The sequence below is a fragment of the Leuresthes tenuis genome, unplaced genomic scaffold (assembly GCF_036924035.1).
Source record: "Leuresthes tenuis unplaced genomic scaffold, fLeuTen1.0.hap1 SCAF_19, whole genome shotgun sequence".
Classification (NCBI taxonomy): Eukaryota; Metazoa; Chordata; class Actinopteri; order Atheriniformes; family Atherinopsidae; genus Leuresthes; species Leuresthes tenuis.
In genome coordinates this window covers 16,412,739-16,432,786 of record NW_027325373.1, presented here as the reverse complement: position 1 = coordinate 16,432,786, position 20,048 = coordinate 16,412,739, and the positions used below count along the sequence as shown (strand labels likewise).

General features: G+C 38.5%; 1 protein-coding gene across 1 annotated transcript in view; it reads left to right on the top strand.

Moving 5' to 3' along the window:
- Positions 1-19,586, top strand: part of kcnt1a (potassium sodium-activated channel subfamily T member 1a) — a 31,456-nt gene extending 11,870 nt beyond the window's left edge. The window contains exons 9-31 of the mRNA XM_072372386.1: positions 1,200-1,283; positions 1,664-1,758; positions 2,519-2,699; positions 2,781-2,945; positions 3,024-3,160; positions 6,212-6,275; positions 6,405-6,513; positions 9,753-9,861; positions 10,656-10,805; positions 11,849-12,078; positions 12,193-12,409; positions 13,387-13,492; positions 13,628-13,800; positions 16,290-16,361; positions 16,537-16,671; positions 16,803-16,914; positions 17,039-17,140; positions 17,388-17,471; positions 17,579-17,707; positions 17,846-18,140; positions 18,248-18,310; positions 18,391-18,475; positions 18,622-19,586. Of these exons, the coding sequence (XP_072228487.1) occupies positions 1,200-1,283; positions 1,664-1,758; positions 2,519-2,699; positions 2,781-2,945; positions 3,024-3,160; positions 6,212-6,275; positions 6,405-6,513; positions 9,753-9,861; positions 10,656-10,805; positions 11,849-12,078; positions 12,193-12,409; positions 13,387-13,492; positions 13,628-13,800; positions 16,290-16,361; positions 16,537-16,671; positions 16,803-16,914; positions 17,039-17,140; positions 17,388-17,471; positions 17,579-17,707; positions 17,846-18,140; positions 18,248-18,310; positions 18,391-18,475; positions 18,622-18,739 (3,015 nt within the window). The 3' untranslated portion in view covers positions 18,740-19,586. The remainder of the gene's footprint in view (positions 1-1,199; positions 1,284-1,663; positions 1,759-2,518; positions 2,700-2,780; positions 2,946-3,023; positions 3,161-6,211; positions 6,276-6,404; positions 6,514-9,752; positions 9,862-10,655; positions 10,806-11,848; positions 12,079-12,192; positions 12,410-13,386; positions 13,493-13,627; positions 13,801-16,289; positions 16,362-16,536; positions 16,672-16,802; positions 16,915-17,038; positions 17,141-17,387; positions 17,472-17,578; positions 17,708-17,845; positions 18,141-18,247; positions 18,311-18,390; positions 18,476-18,621) is intronic.
- Positions 19,587-20,048: the final 462 nt, after the last annotated feature.

The window sequence follows — 20,048 nt, the reverse complement described above, 5'->3', positions numbered from 1 at the left end:
AAAGTGAGGTGTTGCACACAGTTTTTCCCTGTTCAGGATTGTTTGGTAACCCCTACATATTTCAATGAAAGCATTTGTTCAGTTTATGACTAAAAACATGGAATACTACAAACACGTGACAGCACATCAGTTTCAACTGTACCTATTTTTAACTTCAGATAATATCTAAAACACTTTTAACTGGAATGTTAAACACAGTCAACATTTTTGAGGTCAGTCTGTTGGAAGCAGGGAAATTAACCAGAGTACTTTTTGACAAAGACCAAATTTTTGCTACAGTAGATGACCAAGACAGTGCATCTCCAAAATCTTAGGATACACACAGAGAGCTATGGCTGGAACATTTGGTTTGCTCCAAATGCAGATCTACTGTAACCTCAGCTGATGACTGAGAGGTGTCAGAACACACGGTGCATTGCACTTGCAGTCTGTTGAGCTGCATAGACTGCAAACATGACTGTCAGACTTGGACCATGGAGCAGTGGAGGTCTGATGAGTTTTGAAGAAAGGGGTGTAGCAGTGAAGCATTGCACACCACCTTTGCACGCCCCATCATGGCAAAACTATTTCTTGGTGATAGAGGCCTCCTTCGGCAGGATAATGCAACACAACAAACTGTTTGAATGTTCTGAGGAGCGTCAGAAGACCTCAAAGTGTTGACTTGAGCTCCAAATTCTCTAGATCTTAATCTGGCCGGTTACCTGTGGGGTCTGCTGGAAAAACAATTCTGATCCACAGATGCCCCAAGTTAAGCCACTTATTGGACTTACATCTAGTTCCTGATACAACAACACACCCTGATAGGTCTTGTGGAGTCCATGTTTTTTTACAGCTGAGAGCTGTTTTGGCTCTCATTAAATTAGGCAAGTGTTGTTTATTGCTGTTGCTGATTAGTATGTGATGTGAGCATGAGCGCAATAAAATGCGGTGCTGCTACTTTTGCTCTATAGATGTAATCATTTTCACATGTGTACAATGCTACACTTTGAGAACAGCAGCCATACAAATAAAAGAAGAACACGGACTGAGCTTCATGGACACAGAAAATTGCCATACTCAAATCTGACATGGCTTGAAACTGCACATTGTTCCTCTCATTCTCAGTGTTGAAATATAAGATACTGAAATAAGTAATTACTTTCCAAAAAAGTGATAGTATTTAAACTACAATGCATATTTCCCTCTTGCTTTCTCCTCAGATTTTCTGGCCCTCAATAAGAAACATCTTCATTCCTGTGTTTCTCAACTGTTGGCTGGCTAAATGTGCTTTGGAGAACATGATTGTGAGTGGAAGTCATAAACCTAATTGTGTCTGTTAAAGTTGTCAATCATCAGTTTAATAACTCTACTTTGGTAAGATAATCATCATCAATATAATATTGTTTCGGCCTTTATGCTCACAGGCATTCATTTGTCAACACCTTTCTCCTGCTTTGGTTCGGCTCATATGTTTGCACCTAAGAAGGCTCGCACTGGGAAATTATTTGCAGTTCTGCTAGCACTGTATCTTGATGTTTGTTATTACATGTTGTAATTTGCATAAGCAGTCTTCAGAGAGTCATTTGTAAAAGAAGCAGGTGCAAGTTTGATGTCTTTATTGGAGAGGGAATGTTCTCGATTTTTCAGCCTCAGATATTAAAGTATGTTGTTCATTACGGTGTAGAATGATGTCCACAGAGCGATTCAGAGGACCAACTCGGCCATGTTCAACCAGGTCCTCATTCTCATCTGCACTCTGCTCTGCCTCGTTTTCACTGGGTGAGGCTGCTTTTTCAAAGATTTTTAGCTTTTTGTAAGATTTTACAGAATGGGACGTAGGGATACTTACTTACCTGTGAGTATATTTAAATGAACAGACTGGATGCAGAGGATGTGTGTATCTAATAAGAAGTCATTTGAGGGAAAACAGACTGATCAGTTGCGCACTTCAGTTGGGAAACTATCATACTTTTTGGATTGTTTGTCAGTTCACTGCAGGGCTCTTGGACATGAATAAAATGTGATAATGACACATTAATAATTGGGTGTTTTGGGTTTAAATGGAGCAGTTTATTCTTGGAAACTTCTCAAGATGTCAATAATGAACGCAGCTTTGTCAATTAAATCACTTGGTTTTATTTCTATTATAGGAAATTTTCAAGCAACTATTTGAAAGTTGTTAGTAGATAACAGACTTGTGTTACTTTTAAGGTGTATGCGGTGTAAATGGAAATAAACAACTTATACGTGTTCACTAAAACCTTGGGGTTGAAAATGAGATCATATCAAAAGAGCAGTAAAGTTAATAGACCTCATTAAACAACTGTGGGTAAAGAGAGTCAAATAGATTATTTTAGTATGGCCCAAAATTACAAAGGATTATGTCTTTAAAGTCAGATATTATCTTTTAATTGTATTGATTGTTGATTTATTTACTTTATCCTGATAATGTCTTGTTTTGCTTGTAGCTTGTAAGTCCAGTGTAATAACAAATATCATGTGGTGTGTATGTTTTCCTCATCTAATTTGTTCAACGTAGCACATGTGGAATTCAGCATCTAGAGCGAGCAGGCAAAAACCTCTCCCTCTTCAATTCCTTCTATTTCTGCATTGTCACCTTTTCCACTGTGGGCTTTGGAGATGTGACCCCTCGCATATGGCCCTCTCAGCTGTTGGTGGTAATCATGATCTGTGTGGCTCTAGTAGTGCTTCCTCTGCAGGTAGGAAAATGTTGAAACAGTCTTTATTTACCTTCAGTATTTTCCTTTGTGAGTTCTAGTTTAACTCAGCTTGTGTGTCAGTTTGAGGAGCTGATCTACTTGTGGATGGAGAGACAAAAGTCTGGAGGGAACTACAGCCGCCACAGAGCTCAGACAGAGAAACACGTAGTGCTGTGTGTCAGCTCACTCAAAATAGATCTGCTCATGGATTTTCTCAATGAATTCTATGCACATCCCAGGCTACAGGTACCAAAACACACCCATGTACATTTTTTTTGTGCCCTGTACACTGCACACTAACATGATTTTTGAATAATCGTCAAGGATTATTATGTGGTGATTCTGTGCCCGAGTGAAATGGACCTCCAGGTGCGAAGGGTGCTGCAGATTCCTCTGTGGTCTCAAAGAGTCATCTATCTGCAGGGGTCTGTCCTCAAAGACCAGGATCTGCTGAGAGCCAAGTAAGTTGCAGATCCTAAAAGCACTGGCGTTTTGAGGGGGTCAACTTTTCACAGTTACAGTGTGATGATGCTCTCTTTTTTAATTTACACACTAATTAGCCAAAGAGTAATCATCCTCTCTGTAAAGATTTATCCAATTAAATGCATATCATATATCCACTAGGTGGATCTAAGCAATGTAGCCTAATGAATAGATGATTCCAAATGATTGTCAACTGTGATTTGTAGTAAATTGCACTCATTAAACTGTTGTAATTGGTGTCATTAAAGGTGAAACAAATCATCGTCCAGTTCTGAAATCTCTGTTACAAGTTTGTCAACAGAAGGGATGGGAGATGTTTGTATTTGGCTGGATTATTGTCTGCGCCATTATTAGAAAGGATGGGTATGGTGTGTTTATTTATCCGTGTACAGATTCAACATTTTTTTTTAATCTTGTGTTTCTTCTAAGAAAAGTTTGACATGATTTAATGTTCAAAATACATATTATCCGGAATCTTTAAGAACCCCCTCCAAAAAGCAAAGTCAGAACTCTTTGTTCATCTGAATAATCAGAAAATAGCAGCGTGAGACCCAGCAGCTCATTCTCTTGTGTGCTAATCATCCAGTTGTTTACTCACCCACTCACTTTCTATATAGTGTTCACTGTATAGATGACTCAAAAGTGGGTAGGGCTTGAGAGATGCTGATGCATTTTGGACACTACTTGAATGCAGCGGTACTTCATAATTATGAGCCGTTTATTCGCTGTTATATTTCACATAAACAAATGCTGGCATGGTACGTACGTGCTGAATCTAAAGTAACAGACAGCTTAATGTGCTGTTTTTGGTTGAGAACATGTTGTAATTCACATCTCTCTGACATATAACTGTATGACACCATGACACTGCACTTGTAATCTTTTAATAGCACTGTTTCTGAACTGCAATGACATATTATTTTTTGTCATTGTATATATATAGAATTAACAATTTAAGTTTTAAATGATTTCTGTACAGATATCACTTACAATTTACGATTGAGACATCTGAGAAGTATTATTTGCTAACCACGCAGTCTATATTGGTCAGAAAATCCAATTCCCCAGCTATGAACTTGAGGGCCAGTTAACAGTACCACGCTCTGGTAGCTTCTGGCTTCATAGCGCAGTATGAGATGGTCTAATTAGACCAATATACTATACGTCTTACGGCATTTTAGGTCTTTCAAGAACAGCGTTCTGTGGGAAACAATTAATTACTTTGTTGTACAATCTGGGATAGTTGTCGATAATTTCTGCATACTGTCGGGAGGATTTTTCTATTGTCATTCCACTCCATAAAGGAGTCATATTATGCTTTATTATGCTACCATCAAAGCACACGATAGCACAGGTCAAGTGGATGGAAAAATACTGACTGAGCATTTTATTAGTGTTTTATCTTTCTGAAAACATTCAACTTTTTCCTTGGTCATTTTAGCAGTACCATGCTCACTAAACTACATAAGTTACCAACAAACTGCAAAGTGTGCAGATAGTTGAATTTTCAGCTAGCATGCTAACTTCACTAATGGCTTACATTTTCCTCATCTGCAGTTCAGACACAAACAGTTGGAACTGATGCCTCGTTCAAGCACAGTCTTGCTGTGAGTCATGTGCTGAACTAACCCGGGTTGATAAAATCAGTTTAGGTGTTGTTGGGTCATTGCCCTCAAAAATAAGTCATATCACTGGACTCTTATATCCTCTGAGGCTGGGGGTTGATGTAGTGATCGGTGCTGCACTGCGCAGCTTACGATTGAGTAGTTTGTGTTCCAAACTCGCTTGAAGCTTAAAAATTGACATCTGGTGACATTTGAAATATCAACAGATAATTAATTAAATGTAATTACATATTTTCAGACCTGTGCCCCAAACAAAGTAACAACATTATATTACATCAGAGGTTCTCATATGGTTGTCATTAAATATACCCAAATGTATGTGCTGAAGCACCAAAATTTTTTTTTTCATATATCCCCTTTTTATCACCCAGATATTCTGTCATTCATATTGTGCTATTGTCCTTTTTTAGTAAATGTGCTTGTAGGAGCTGTTGTGTGGTCGCATACAACAGTATTGTAATTATTCATTCAAGCTATACTGGTTTCTTTTGAGACTTAACTGATAAGTTGACTGTCTTACATTTATCTGATGATTCTGACTCATGACTCATGAACTCATGTTTTATGAATGAGACTATAAGTAAGTATTAACACTGATGAAGGGAATCAAACCTGCTTTCAATCTTCACATTAAGCCAGCTTCCTTTCGGAAGCCTAAATGACATCAATGAATCCTTCGCAGTTCATTTAAAAAACAGCTTTTAGTAACGGTGAATGCAGTTTGACAAACACACCGGATTGTAACAATGCTTTGAAAGACTTGGATGTACTTTGCAGAGTTACAGCCAAGCTTAAGCGATAAAGCCACTGCTTTTTTAGATCACCTCCTGTCTGTGGTGGTACTTCAACCCCTGTCAAAAAGCTGAATTATATGTTATGAAGCATTGTAGGATTTTTTCAAGAGTGAGTTCATTTTGTGAGGACAACTAATTTGAAACAATGTGGTTTAAAAGAGATTGCGACAGTTGTACCAGGTATGGCATATCATACCTCAAAATAGATACTTTGATTTGAGGTTATGCAACTTCACTGTAACATTTTCTGAGTTTTGATAGAGCAATTAAAAGTAAAAGACTGGGTGTGTGGCTCGATTACATCCTGCATCTGGCAGCATTTCAAATCCTCCCACACTTGTTTTGAATTCTGCTCTCCTCTGGCTGTGTTAATCATATACAAAAACAGTTTCACATTCCCAGCACATTTGGTATATAGCACAATTCAGGTTGTCTGTGTGTCTGTTTACATGTAGGCAACGTTAATATCAGTATTAAATCAAAGGACATGATTACTTTCATCTCTCTGTTCAAATGTTCTTTCAAGATTCTTCTGTGGCAGGGTGTTTTTCCAGATGTTTTGATTTCTGTCTGTTGTGGCTAAGTCTTCTTGTTTGTCCCACTCCTGCAGAATGGATGATGCGGAGGCTTGTTTTATTCTGAGCAGTCGTAACGAGGTGGATCGAATGGCTGCGGTACGTCAACTATTTATGAACATTTTTATTTAGGAATATTTCAGCCTTTATGATTTCCCCATTAATACTGTATGTAGGATAGACATTTGCTCAATGATTAGAAAATTGTGTTCTACTGCTTTTTCTCAGGACCACCAAACCATCTTGAGAGCTTGGGCAGTAAAGGACTTTGCTCCAAATTGCCCTCTCTATGTCCAGATACTGAAGCCTGAGAACAAGTTCCATGTTAAATTTGCAGGTGAGATTTGTCAGTGAAATGCTTGTTATCTTTCTGGCTGTTAGATTAGGAAAATAATTACCGTATCCGAATCTTACATGCTTCCCTTAAGATAATAATGTTCTCATTTAATCATTGACACATGACTTTCTGTATGTGGACGAGGATGCTTGTGGTAATGAATGATCGCAGAATTATTCTCAGTGTCTGCAATTTCTCGTGGCTATGGAGATTAATGAGCAGTGCAAATCAGCGTACAATCACAAACAAACAGATCTGTTAATAATCAGGAGCAAGTATTTTGCCAGTGCAGTCAGGTGCAGCTTGTTTCTTGTTGTTACAGCACCGGCCAAGCATCCAAGCATAAACCTGGTTACCTGTTCAGTTTAAATATTTGAGACCTTTTTCTTTATATGAACAACACGTCTTGTCGTGTCTACTTTGATAAATAAACTCTTCCATGAATGTCAAGACTTTTAGACTCTAGAGTCTAGACTCTTCAGTTTAACTGCATTTAAATATGTCTTGCTTTTTGAACATTTTAGAACCAGTCAGAACAAAAGCCTAACATGTAGCCAAATAGCTATAATAAGGAAAACCTTTCAGAATAAAAGGCTAGCTGTCACCACAACCTACTCTCCACCCCAGAATATCTGTAAACCACTGTTATTCCAGATGATGAAAGCATAGGAATATAAAACTTCCAGTGCGTCACAGCCTAGTGACCATTTGGCAACATCATTCCTCACAACTTGAGGATTAATTTTAAAAAGATCTGGATGACATCCTATCCGCAGACATCGTAGTAATACTTCCATTAAAACAAACAAACTGAAAATAAAGATTAAAACATAAAGAGCTGCAAAGAGTTTTGGTGCGGCAGGTGTTTTATGATTCCTTCCAGTCTGAGATTACAGTCGATTTAGATATTCTCCTAAATGTCCTTTAAGAATAATTAGGCTTTCCAATTGTTCTGATAATATCTTCTTCTGGAATTGCAAATAAACTTACATAAATGGAGAATATCGTCCTTCAGATGCTGTCTTCCTGCTGGTGTTGCACAACATCTGTGCCTCCTCAGCACATTAACAACCACAGCAACCAAGTCAAGTGCAAAATTTGATGAAAGGAGGCTTTTTTTTTCAGTTGTAGATAATCAGCAGTGATTTGAGGATGCAGAGCTTAGTAAACAGGCATGCATGAGTCATTCATGTGATTTATGTCATCTTTATTTAACCAGGAAATAAATCCTGTAAGATATAAGATATATTTTTCAAGAGTGTTCTGGAAAAGATAGGCATCAGCTCAGGTAATTTATGGAAATATATTTATAATACTCTCAATTACTCTCTTCACAAAGGGAATAGAGTGTTGCATTCTGAAAGAGAAATTCCTAGAAATACTTAAGCACCATTGCTACCTAAAACTACACTCCATCAATAAATACAGACAGTAGTAAATGACCAAAAAAAAGAAGTTTTGCAGCAGGCTTAAAGCTTTAGTAGATCTGGGCTCAAGAGTTTTAGCTTTCCAAACTGTAACTTTACTTCGTTATGATAACAAAGAGACAAAAATGTGTAGCTAGTCCAGATATTCCAGATACTAGTCCAGATATTTTAATGTTTAGTTGCCAAAGAGACTGGTGTTAAATGGAAAGAGAACAAAAACAAACCAAATGCTGGACTTACATTCTTCTGGCTGCCAGAAACATTTCCTTATATCTTACATATAAACCTTAAGGTGCTATTTAAACATATGTTCCACTGACACTAGGGTTTTCAGGTTAAATATTGTTTGTCTGTAAAAAAAAAAAAGTTTACCTGACTGAGAATTTGGTTACTCAAACAGGAAATTAAGTATTTTATTTGATGTCTGTGCCAAGCAACCAACAGCGACTCTATTTAAGTGCTGCAAAAGGCCATCGGTTATGTAGAGATGGTTCCCACATGTAACTCATTGTAACCTTTGTAACCTTTGTAAGGACTGAAGGTATGAGACAGAATCTGTTATTAAGGAAGATCAACAGGTGTTAAGTGGATATTTGAACTTTGTTAGACAAGAAAAATAGATGATAGTCTTCACTGACTCTGCATTAACCTTGTAGTTCTATCCCGTTTCACTAACATACTGCTTCACACTACCCTGCATACAAAACAGGGTCAATACTCACAGACCTCTCTGCCAGAAAGTACATTCTGTATTTTACTCCTAAAAGACTCAGTCCATATGTATTCAATCCTTGTGGAGCTGAGATAGAGATCTAAGTTTTGTAGCATGGACATACATTTTTGCCATTTGTATCACTATATTTGAATGTGTGAAAACAAGTACATGTACAAAGTAAATCTTGGAGTACTGAATAATTCTGCAGGTCTAAGTTGTAGAATCAGTGGTATGACTGCAATGCTGCTATGAGTATAATGGAGCTGCTTAATTCGTTTTTAGAAGTGTGTGTAAGGTTATGGTCTTCAATTTCCAACCAGATAGGGTCTTTTTATACTGCCAATCTTGGTGAAATTTGGGCTAAATGTGAACGTTTAATCAACAACTTCAGTTAGATAAAGACATCTATTAAGAAATTTGCTTTTGAACCAAATTTACCCCAAATTTAGCCAAGATGTCTGTAAACCATTGAGATGGTTGGTGAGTCAAACTGGGCATTTGTATAGGGTGTTCAGTCAAGCATGTAAAAGACAGTACAAAATCTTTCTACTTGTAGAACTGACTTGTATTTTTCAGATTTGTAGAATTAATCTGTACATGTAGATTCAGTTACACACTTTCAAATATGGTGGTGCAACATGCAAAACTTATAAAACTATCCAAAAATTCTCCTCTCACAATTCAGTTTTTGAAATCGTCCAGAAATGATTTTCCATTTGGAGCCAAGATGGAGTTTGACAAAAGTAGAAGTAGAATGTTCTTGTGTTCACAGGTCATTTTATAACCATGTCAATGACCCTATGCTAAGTGGAAATGACAGGACTACCCAGTTTGTTTTAGTGATCCCAGTTTTTCCAACTTGTGTGTTGGTTGGCGATCACAGATGTATTCTGTTATGTTGCAGTGAGATTTTGTGGGGCCAGGATCTTCAACACAATCTTCCTAAAGTATTCTCAAAAGGTCTTATTTCCAGCTTAGAAATATTACAATTGTGTAGAGGTGACATAATTTAGACTAGGTTGACATTTAGGTGTTACTGCACTGGGTCATACCACTTCTGTTACATACTGTAACTACTACATCTTGTTCATTTTCAGATCATGTTGTGTGTGAGGAGGAGTTCAAGTACGCCATGTTGGCTCTCAATTGTGTGTGCCCTGCCACTTCCACCTTGGTCACGCTCCTTGTACACACCTCCCGTGGACGGTCTGTCATGTTCTGTAATGTTCTGCTATTTGACTTCTCCTCAGTGTGACTGTGTATACAATTCAAATTTGTCCACATGTTCATGTCTGCTGATGTATAAATAGAAAGTACAGACAAAAGTACTGAGTATCTCAGAAGGATGTAAGAACAGTACAATAAATGGGAGAACAGGCAGCATGCAAAAGAGGTTTTTTAATATAATTTATTTTGTGTAAAACCGTTTGAAAGGCACTTTGGTGGAAAATGATTTTTCACAGCATGTAAACATATCTTTTTAAAAACTGATGTCAGTGACTGAAGGAAAGAATCAATAGACTTCACCACTTACTGTGTTCTTGACGGCTCTTAAGGAAAGAAAACTTTGCTCCTTTTTTCTCCTTTTTAAAAAGAAATGTCTCACATTTGTCACAAAGGTGTACTGTATATGAATATGTTACACAGCCAATATTTCTGTCTTCATATACTGTATGAAAAGTCCTTTTAGTCTTTGAGCATGTGGGCGTCTTTGAGTGCACATGAGAGCATATTAGAGCCAAGTTGACTGATTGACACAGATGGATCAATCTGTCTGCTTTCACCAAGAGACCTAGTGTGACCCTGAAGGTCTGGAGGGATGTAGAATTTGAGATGAGTTTTCTATTAGCAAGTCATGATCATGAATAGATTTTACTGGTGTTAAAAGATGAGTTTCACTGTTTAGTGTCATGACAGATGGAATGTACATCAGCATATAAATTAGATTTAAAAGATATTTGGTTTATTGATCTATTTGTATTTTCTCTGAATGAATGCAGAGAAGGACAACAGTCGCCGGAGCAGTGGCAGAGGATGTATGGATGTTGCTCTGGCAACGAGGTCTACCACATCCGATTGTGTGACAGCAAGTTCTTTGGAGAGTATAATGGCAAAAGCTTCACGTACGCCTCCTTTCATGCTCACAAGAAGTGAGTTGACATGTAAGCTGAAGCATCTTCATCAGATGCTGACAAGTTGAAAATGCACTCAATCATTTGCAGAGGTCTTTGCAGATTTTGCAATGGTTTATTTATCAGTTTGAGCTGGTATCATCTTGAGCAAGTTCAGAAGAGATGCTCGAGTATTTAGTCTCGTTCGCTTGAATAATTGCAAAAGCAAAACATCTGAAAATACCTCTATATAAAAAATAAACCATTTGTATAACAATTACTGGCCTTACAGTTTTAAAACATTTACTTTAAAAGGATTGGTGCTTTTGGATGTTGTAATGAATGGTATTCCCTGTCTTTGGTCTTGTTGCTAAGGTAAAATAAGCTATTCCATTTGTTTTGCATATTTCACTGCAGTTTTAGCCACAATATTAAAAGCACCTGCCGAATGCTGTGCAGGACTCCTCTCTACCATCAAAACAGCTTTTACAAGTCAAATCACTGACTCTACGAGACCTCTGAGGGTGCAACAATGTGTTAGAAGCATATCTTTTAAGTCATGTACGTTGTAGTGTGAGGCTTCCACGCACTGGACTTGTTTTCCAGCACATCCCAGAGATGCGCGAATAGATTGGGATCTGGGCACGAAGCACCTGGAACGCTTTGCCACATAGATCAAAACACTCTTGAACAATTCTGTCATAGAAACAAAGATACATTATCTTGCTGACAGAAATAACGAGGGTAATTGTCACTTTGAGGTGACGTACGAGTTCTGCAGCAATGTTTATGCAGGTGGCACATCTCAGACCAGTATCCACATTGATCACAGAAACCAAGGTTCCAAATATATCCCAGAGAATCACACTACCTCTGCTGATTGCACTCCATTTAGATCCTTGTGGTTTGTCATGTTCCCTTCTTCTAAAACTTTAGTTTCAAGAACTAACCGTTCATTTGCTGCCCTGTATATCCCATCCTTTCTATAGATGTCTTTATAGTTATATAATCAAAGTCCTTCCCTTCAACTGTCAGTGGCTGCTTGTGGTGTTCTATGCAAACAACAGGTATGTCATCTCCAGGTATGGCGTGTGTCTCATTGGCATAAAGAGGGAGGACAACAAGAGCATCTTGCTAAACCCTGGTCCGCGCCACATCATGGCTGCCACAGACACCTGCTACTATATCAACATCACCAAGGAGGAAAACTCAGCCTTTATCTTTAACCAGGAGGAGAGGAAGGGCCGTCCTGCAGGGGGAATCTACAATGGACCATCACAGCTTCCTGTGCACAGCATCATTGCCAGCATGGGTGAGAAAGACTGAATTTATCATGCTGACCGAAACAGGTCCAGCATGTTTTGACCAAGCTGGTTAGATCCAGGTTCTGTATCTGTGGTTTGAGTCTGACCGAATATGTTTACAGGTACGGTAGCCATAGATCTTCAGAATACAAGTCCACCAGACATTTCGGGTGGTAAATTGATCCCTCCTACAGTAAATGGAACAGGTGTTCGGCGACCAAGCATTGCTCCAGTTCAAGAAATAGCTGACTCCACCTCAATCCTGCCATGTGACCTCCTAAGTGACCAATCAGAGGACGACTCTGTCTTCACAGATGAAAAGGGCCACTCGTCTACTGAGTAAGGATTCAATTTTTTTTTGATACCCCAATCTTAATTCTAATCAGAAAGAGACCAGTACAATCAAGAGGTAGTTTAAAATGATACTTTGATATTTTGCAATTTAATTTTTGCTATTTTATGCAGGCAATATCTTGAGGATAGGAATTTACAACCCTAGTTGAAAAAAACCTGGGCTGCTGTATGTAAATTAATATGTCTTTCAATAATTGGCAAATCTCATAAACAAACATTTTATTCACAATAAAACATAAAAAACATATCAAATGCTGAAAGTTGTTCTTTGATGAAAATTATTAGTTCATCTTGAATTTGATGGTAGCTCCATGTCTCAAAGAAAAATTGTCATGGGGCAACAAAAGGCTGGAAAGTAAGTGATACTAAAAAGAAACAGCTAGAGGAACATGTTGCAACTAATTAGTCTATTTGGCCACAGGTCAAAAACGGATCAGAGGCAGCGTCTCAGAGGTAAAGATGGACAGAGTTTCAGCAATCTTTATTTGTCTGTGCAAAATGTAAATTTTTAATGTATGCTGCATTTTATACAGCAACTTTATAGGAATTGGCAATGTACTGTTAATGAGGTGCTTCCACCTTATCTTGCACTGGCCATATTTTAATATGTATAGTATCTTAGCATCTATTTGTTTGTTTTATTTTTTTGTGTTTTAGGCTATTGTTTTTTTATGGTTGAGAATTTTTTGTAGCCTAATTGAATCTATAATATCTGTTATCATGCAAAATCCAAAGTGTATCCAGTCATTACTGTCTATGTTGTCATTATCTGGTAATCTTCCTGAATATTAGATGAAAATAATGTTATTTTCTTTCATACTATGAGCATTATCAATTAATGTTTCTCTTACCATCCAACCGGGAGAAAATACAACAGAAAAAGACAGAAATTACGACACAAAATGAACACTCTGTATGATTTTATGAAATTTATCATTCAGGCTCTCTGGATTTGTTTTCAGGTATGTGAAAGGTTATCCTCCTAACTCTCCGTACATTGGGAGCTCGCCCACCTTGTGCCATCTGTTGGCTGAAAAAGCTCCGTTTTGCTGCCTACGACTGGACCAGGTGGGCAGTCGCTTTTCCTTCAACTTAGTCACTCAATTACATGTACTGCCTCAATCATTCCCTCTCTCCTCTGTCTGTCCTTCAATTCATAAAAGCCTACCTAAAATACTTCTCTGTTCTTTGCTTCTTTTGCAGGGATGCAAGCACAACAGTTTTGAAGATGCTAAGGCTTACGGTTTTAAAAACAAGCTCATCATTGTGTCAGCTGAGACCGCAGGGAATGGTCTTTATAACTTCATTGTACCTCTCAGAGCTTATTACAGACCCAGGAAAGAGCTCAACCCCATTGTCTTGCTGCTGGATAACCCGTGAGTTCATCTTAACATACAAACATATGGACATATGTTGTTCCACTGTTTTCCTTTCAATCCGTCTTTCACAATGTCACGCTGGGAAACAACATGTATGTTGAAAGCTTACGTCAGTCAAGCACTTAGGACAAGGCTGTGGAGGCGGAACTCCATTGTTAGTCCTGATGTTAGATTGCTACAATTACTCACAGTTACTCTGTTTTAGTGACAAAGAAAATAAAAACTTTGCTCTCTGTACCTCCTGACGGTCACCATGGTAACTTCCTTTGCCTTGAACTTGAATGATATATATTGCTACAAGGGGAGAAAATGATTTCTTTGCAAGCTTTCATCGACAGCCCTGATGTGTCCCTTTTCAGCCCCCACATGTTAGCTCTTAGGACTGTCATAGAAACACACATAATATTAAACTCTCCCAACATGCTGCTCTCTGTCTTTCCTTCCTATCGCTGTCGCACACACAAATACAAACACCCACGCATGCGGATACGCAATTCAAGCACTTACAACAGCCTTGGGTCTCTAGTCAGCAGGACTGGGCAGATGCAGAAAGTACCATTCTGTCAGGGATGGTGTTGAAGAACAGTCAGTTATAAAGCCACTAAATATCTGAGTGTGTTCAGCACCAGATGGACTCATCCCTCAGACTAAAGACATTTTAACCAGTGAGATAAAACTATTACAGAGGCTCCCGGGGGCACAACATCACATCAGAACTACACTGATCCCTTAAGCAGCCGTAAAAGGGTTAGAGTATTTAGTCTGAGTTAGGCTAAATGCTGATATGGGTTTGACTGGAATTGGTTTTAAAATGTGATTTGTTGTATGCAGTTGATGGGTGGATAAGCGACATGTCATACTTGCATTTGTACATCCATGTGGAAAAGGAAGTACCGGTACATAAAAAAAAAAAAAATCTCCAAATGATTTGGTCTATACCAGTTACGGTTCCCTAAAAGAGTACATAGAACTACATAAGAAATTATACCATGTTGGGTTTTTTTTTATAGGTCCACCCCATGATTCAGTAGCTCGAACCACCTTTAGCAGCAACACCTTGAAGTAATTGTATTCTGTATGATCTTATCATTGTGGATAGATTTTGGCCCACTCTTCTTTACAGTTTTGCTTCAATTCATCTGGGTTTTCCAGCATTTGTATATACGCAGTTCTCTTAAGGTTCTGCCACAGCATTTCAATCAGCTTGAGGTGTGGACTTCAACACTTCAATTCTTTTCTTTGGACATCTGTTGTAGATTTTCTCCTGTACTTTGGATCATTGTCCGGCTTCCAATATATGTACTGTCGTGAACTTTAACATATAACATGCTAATTGAGTTCCGTCAAGTCTGAGATGGGGTCGGGTGTAACGGCTGGGACGTCCACTCCTGGGAAGATTGGCAGCTTTCTCCTTTTTTTCTACTTGGACTTCAAATTGAAATGGCCTTATAACCCTTCCCAGATTGATAGGCAGCAGCAATTGTTTACCTAAGATCAATGCTAATGTCCTTCCACCTTGGCATTGTGTTAAGACACACCTAAATGCTCCAGACCCTTAAATTGATAAAACTTCTGCTTTTAAAGATGTGGTCACAGTTGCTGATGATCATTAATCCAGTGTATTTGATTAGCCGCGCCTGGCTTCTAATTAACCTCCTAATTCCTATAAAAGGACTAAGGGTAGACTGAGTTTGTTCACATGCTGCTTTTGTTTCTTGGCTTAATTTTTGTTAGATAAACAATGATTCAGTGTAAAATGTCATGAAATGTTCATCTGGGGTTGCATTAAGGTCATTTTAAGAACTGGTAGGACAAGATGGCATTTTTAACATGTCCTCACATAAAACCTTATGGTTGAAAGAAGCTGTACTTTCTATTCCACATAACTTTAAAAACTTCAATTTTTTTCAGCTGCTCAAATGTATTGTACTCAAAAGCTGTTTATTGGGTAGGTGTATGACACTTGTACTTTGAATCTGTTGATGTCAACCCACAATACGTGGTCAGAGGAGCTCTCAGTACAAGTAAAACAGGCCATACTTAGACAGCAACGTTGAACAAATCCAGGGAGAAGGCAGAGGCATTGGCAGCGGTCTAATCAACAGTCTGGTAGTTCCTTCCAAGGAAAAAGGAACACACCTAAAAAAAAATGTCTGGACGTCTACAGGGGGAAACAGTTGTGGATATTACAGGATTTAATATTGATAACATGATTCCGATCCACACCAAAATACAATGGATTCCTGCTTTGCTCAATCTCCATCAAGACTCATGTACAACATAACTCTTTTCATTAATCAAACAAGCAACAACAAAAAAGGCATTTTGTCATTTCCAAAGCTATCTCTAAGTGACTTGCTAAATGTTTCTTGAGTATATACTAAATTCAGCTGCTGTGCATAATTCTCATATTATGGATGTCTTTTTGTTAAAATAACAAGAGGAAACAAAATAGTGCTAACTCGATATCACATATATTACTGCAGGCCTGATAATCACTTCCTGGAGGCCATTTGCTGTTTCCCAATGGTGTACTACATGGTGGGGACCATAGACAAGTAAGACAAGTCGGATAAACTTCAGCTTGTATGTATTGCATCTACTATCTCAATGAAATATTCTGAAAAGGAGTTTGTACTTTATCCTATTTGATAAGATGTTCAGTGAGTCCCTGGCAAATTGGTGACTGTTGTTGTTATGCTGATTGTTGGTCTATTGATGTGTGTTTTTCAGTCTGGACAATCTGCTCCAGTGTGGTATTATCTATGCTGATAATTTAGTTGTTGTGGATAAAGAGAGCACCATGAGTGCTGAGGAGGACTACATGGCTGATGCCAAAACTATTGTCAATGTGCAAACAATGTTCAGGTAATTCATCTTTTTTTTTTAATTAAATGCTGTTTCTGGACGGCAGAGCTATTTCAGAGATTATTGAAGGTTTTATTATAAGTTGCAGTGTTGCTTCTCAATTGCTGGATTTTTGTTTTTATGATATACAGGTTGTTTCCCAGCCTTAGCATTATCACAGAGCTTACTCATCCATCCAACATGAGGTTCATGCAGTTCAGAGCGAAGGACTGCTATTCACTGGCTCTCTCCAAGCTGGAGAAGGTTAGGAAAAACCCTCAGGCTTATAGTGAATTGTAATTTTAAGAAAAGTTATTCTAATTTGAATTTTTAAGCAGTTAGTCAGTAAGTGACACACTCTTCACTGTTGCTGTGCCGTACCCCACAGAAAGAGCGTGACAAAGGCTCCAACTTGGCCTTCATGTTCCGCCTACCCTTTGCTGCAGGCAGAGTGTTCAGTATCAGCATGCTGGACACCCTCCTCTATCAGGTTAGTACACACCTACAGCAAAACACATAACCTCAGAAAACTCTCTCCAGTATCAGGTGAAAGAATGTGCTTCATATCAGCAGAGAAAGAGATGCCTCTGAAGAAACAGAGCAGCATTGCTATAATAAAGCATGAGTGCCCTCTTGTGTTCAATTACTGAAACCCTGTTCGAGTGTTTTACTGTTTATCATATGAGTAGCTGTTAGAATCAAGCTAAGGAAGTTCTTTTTATGTGGTTCTGTCTCAGTCTTTCGTAAAGGACTACATGATTCTTATTGCAAGGCTGCTGCTGGGACTGGACACCACTCCGGGATCGGGATATCTCTGTGCTGTGAGTCAGATGGAAGAGAATAATTCTTGAAAACATTAACTATATCAGCTCCGTGTTCGAATACACCAAGCAACTGTAACAATGCACCCCTTAACCCCTCATCGTAGATGAAAGTTACAGAGGAAGATCTGTGGATCGGTACCTATGGGCGATTGTTTCAGAAGCTCTGCTCATCTAGTGCTGAAATTCCTATTGGGATTTATCGCACAGAGTCCCACAGTTTTCCAACTTCTGAGGTAAGATCGAGAAGAGAAATGTGCAAAGTAGTGTAAGATTATGTTCATTGACTTTTTTTTCTATGAAATTCCATCCTGATAAGACAGAGATAAACACATGCAATTACATCCAACGACAAGTTCATGCCTCCCATTTAGTCACAGATGTCAGTAAGTGTTGATGACTGCGAGGACACAAAGGACAGGGGAGATGAGTCTCGTAACAATGAACAGTCAGATCACCCGCAGCTGAGGAAGAAGAGCATGCAGTGGGCACGCCGTCTGAGTAAGAAAAGCGTGAAGTGGCAGGGGGTGAACCGGGACTCCAGCAAAGACCACGCCCAGCGCATCGCTCAGCAGCGCCTCTGCCTTTACAGGCGCTCTGAGAGGGAAGAACTGTCCGAGCTGGTTCGCAACCGCATGAGGCATCTGGGCCTTCCCACCTCAGGATATGGTAAGAATGAACATTTCTATGAATAAAAGCCGTCCTCGCTGGTTTCCTTTCCCATAACTTTAATGTTTATTTGCACTTGAAAGTGTCTGTTTCTTGTCTGACTGCAGATGACCTGACAAACCTGACAGCCAGTGACGTCATGAACAGAGTCAATCTGGGCTATCTACAAGGTAATGTTTTCATCCCATTTTAGGTATAGTTTGATCGTAAGACCGCACTCATGATGATTACATTGATGTTTCGGTTTCAGATGAGCAGAATGATCATCAGAACACTCTGTCCTATGTCCTCATTAACCCTTCTCCTGATACCCGGCTGGAACTCAATGACATAGTGTAAGTATTATTACGGGTTTTTATTAGGTTTGGAAATGATAACCAGTGTTTTCTGGTGGCATACATGCTGATAAAAACAATTCAAAGAAGGACCGTTAAACCATTAAAGGAATGCTTTGAGTCTGACAATATCTGTTCTCTTTCAGATACTTGATTCGTTCTGACCCTCTGGCTCACGTCCCTGAGGAGCCTCCTGTCCACAGCAGCAGCCTGAAAGAAGGACGGGAGTCCAGCATAGATACCAGGGAGGACACCCAGCTCTGATACCATACTGGCCTTCACAAATGCACTTCTCCTTAATCAACCCGTCTTAATGCAGGGTCTGATTGCGTCCATTCAGGTTTCAGTCAGGAAAAGGACGATTTGGGCTACAGAGTTCCAGTATGGCAGTCTGCAAATGTATGAGAGTGCCTACTGCTTGTCTGATGGCATCTGATGTCATCTGTGACATTTTCATCCTCTTGACATTAACACTGTATATAGAAAAGTGGTTTGATATATTTTTAGTTCTTTCAGATGAGCTGTCAGGTACAAGCTTGTTGATAAATGAAACTGCTTACTGAAGGGGTTTCAGTCGGGGCCATTAACCCGGCGGGGCTGCCCTCGGTTAGACTTCATCTGATTTACCAAACAAAACATTTATAATCTCTGAAATCAAGTTTATGAAGGTGTTTTTCTCTAAAACCTGCTAAGATTAAATTAAAAATCAATCTAAATTTCCATGGTTCACACACTTGCCTGTTTACCAAGCATAACTTTGAACACTAAGTGACTTAAATGAAACACATGCATTAAACTTTTAAAGCATCTTTTTTTGTAGCTATAGCATAGAATTAGGTTCCCGGTGGTGTTGAGGTCTAAGTTAGTAAGTTCTAAGTAAACATTGGTGGTTATTTATATGTTTGCTGTATTTCACTCGTCTAGTTTTAGGTTTTAGCACCACAAGAGTTATTTGTTCCATTGGACAAGCTGTGGTAAATATTCAGTATTGTATCACAAAGAGAGTGCTAGTTCACTTTCTGCACTGCTCAGTGAAAATTTTGCTTATTTGTCTACAATAGTGGTTGTTTGGGTGGTCTGTACATACTTAAATGTTGACTATATATTTGTACTTTAGTTTTATGTGCACATTAAAGTGCAATAAAATACTCTGAAACTGTTTTAAGTTGTGGAATCACTTTTTTTGTACAGCTACATGTCTTTAACCTTTTGCCCAACATTTTTGTAATTGGCAGAGATTTAGATTGGTACTATCAGCACCTCTCTTATTTGTACTCTATAGCTTCAGTGAAGGTTTTCCTTGCTTAGCATAAAATCTGTACCTAGGTCAAAACAATTGGCTTAGTCAAAAAATTTATCTAAAAACACCTTTTAAGCTAACTGGTTAATACGTCACGTTATTTAGCATAAAGTGTTAAAAAAAAAAAGAGAAGTTACAATGTTACCTGACTGTTTATTTTTAACTCCTAAAAATCGTGTTTTAATCCTCACAAAATCACTGCAGTAGCCTCCTATTATTAATGATGTAATCTGAAAAATAGATTTATCATTGAATCAAGTTTTTACGTGTGTT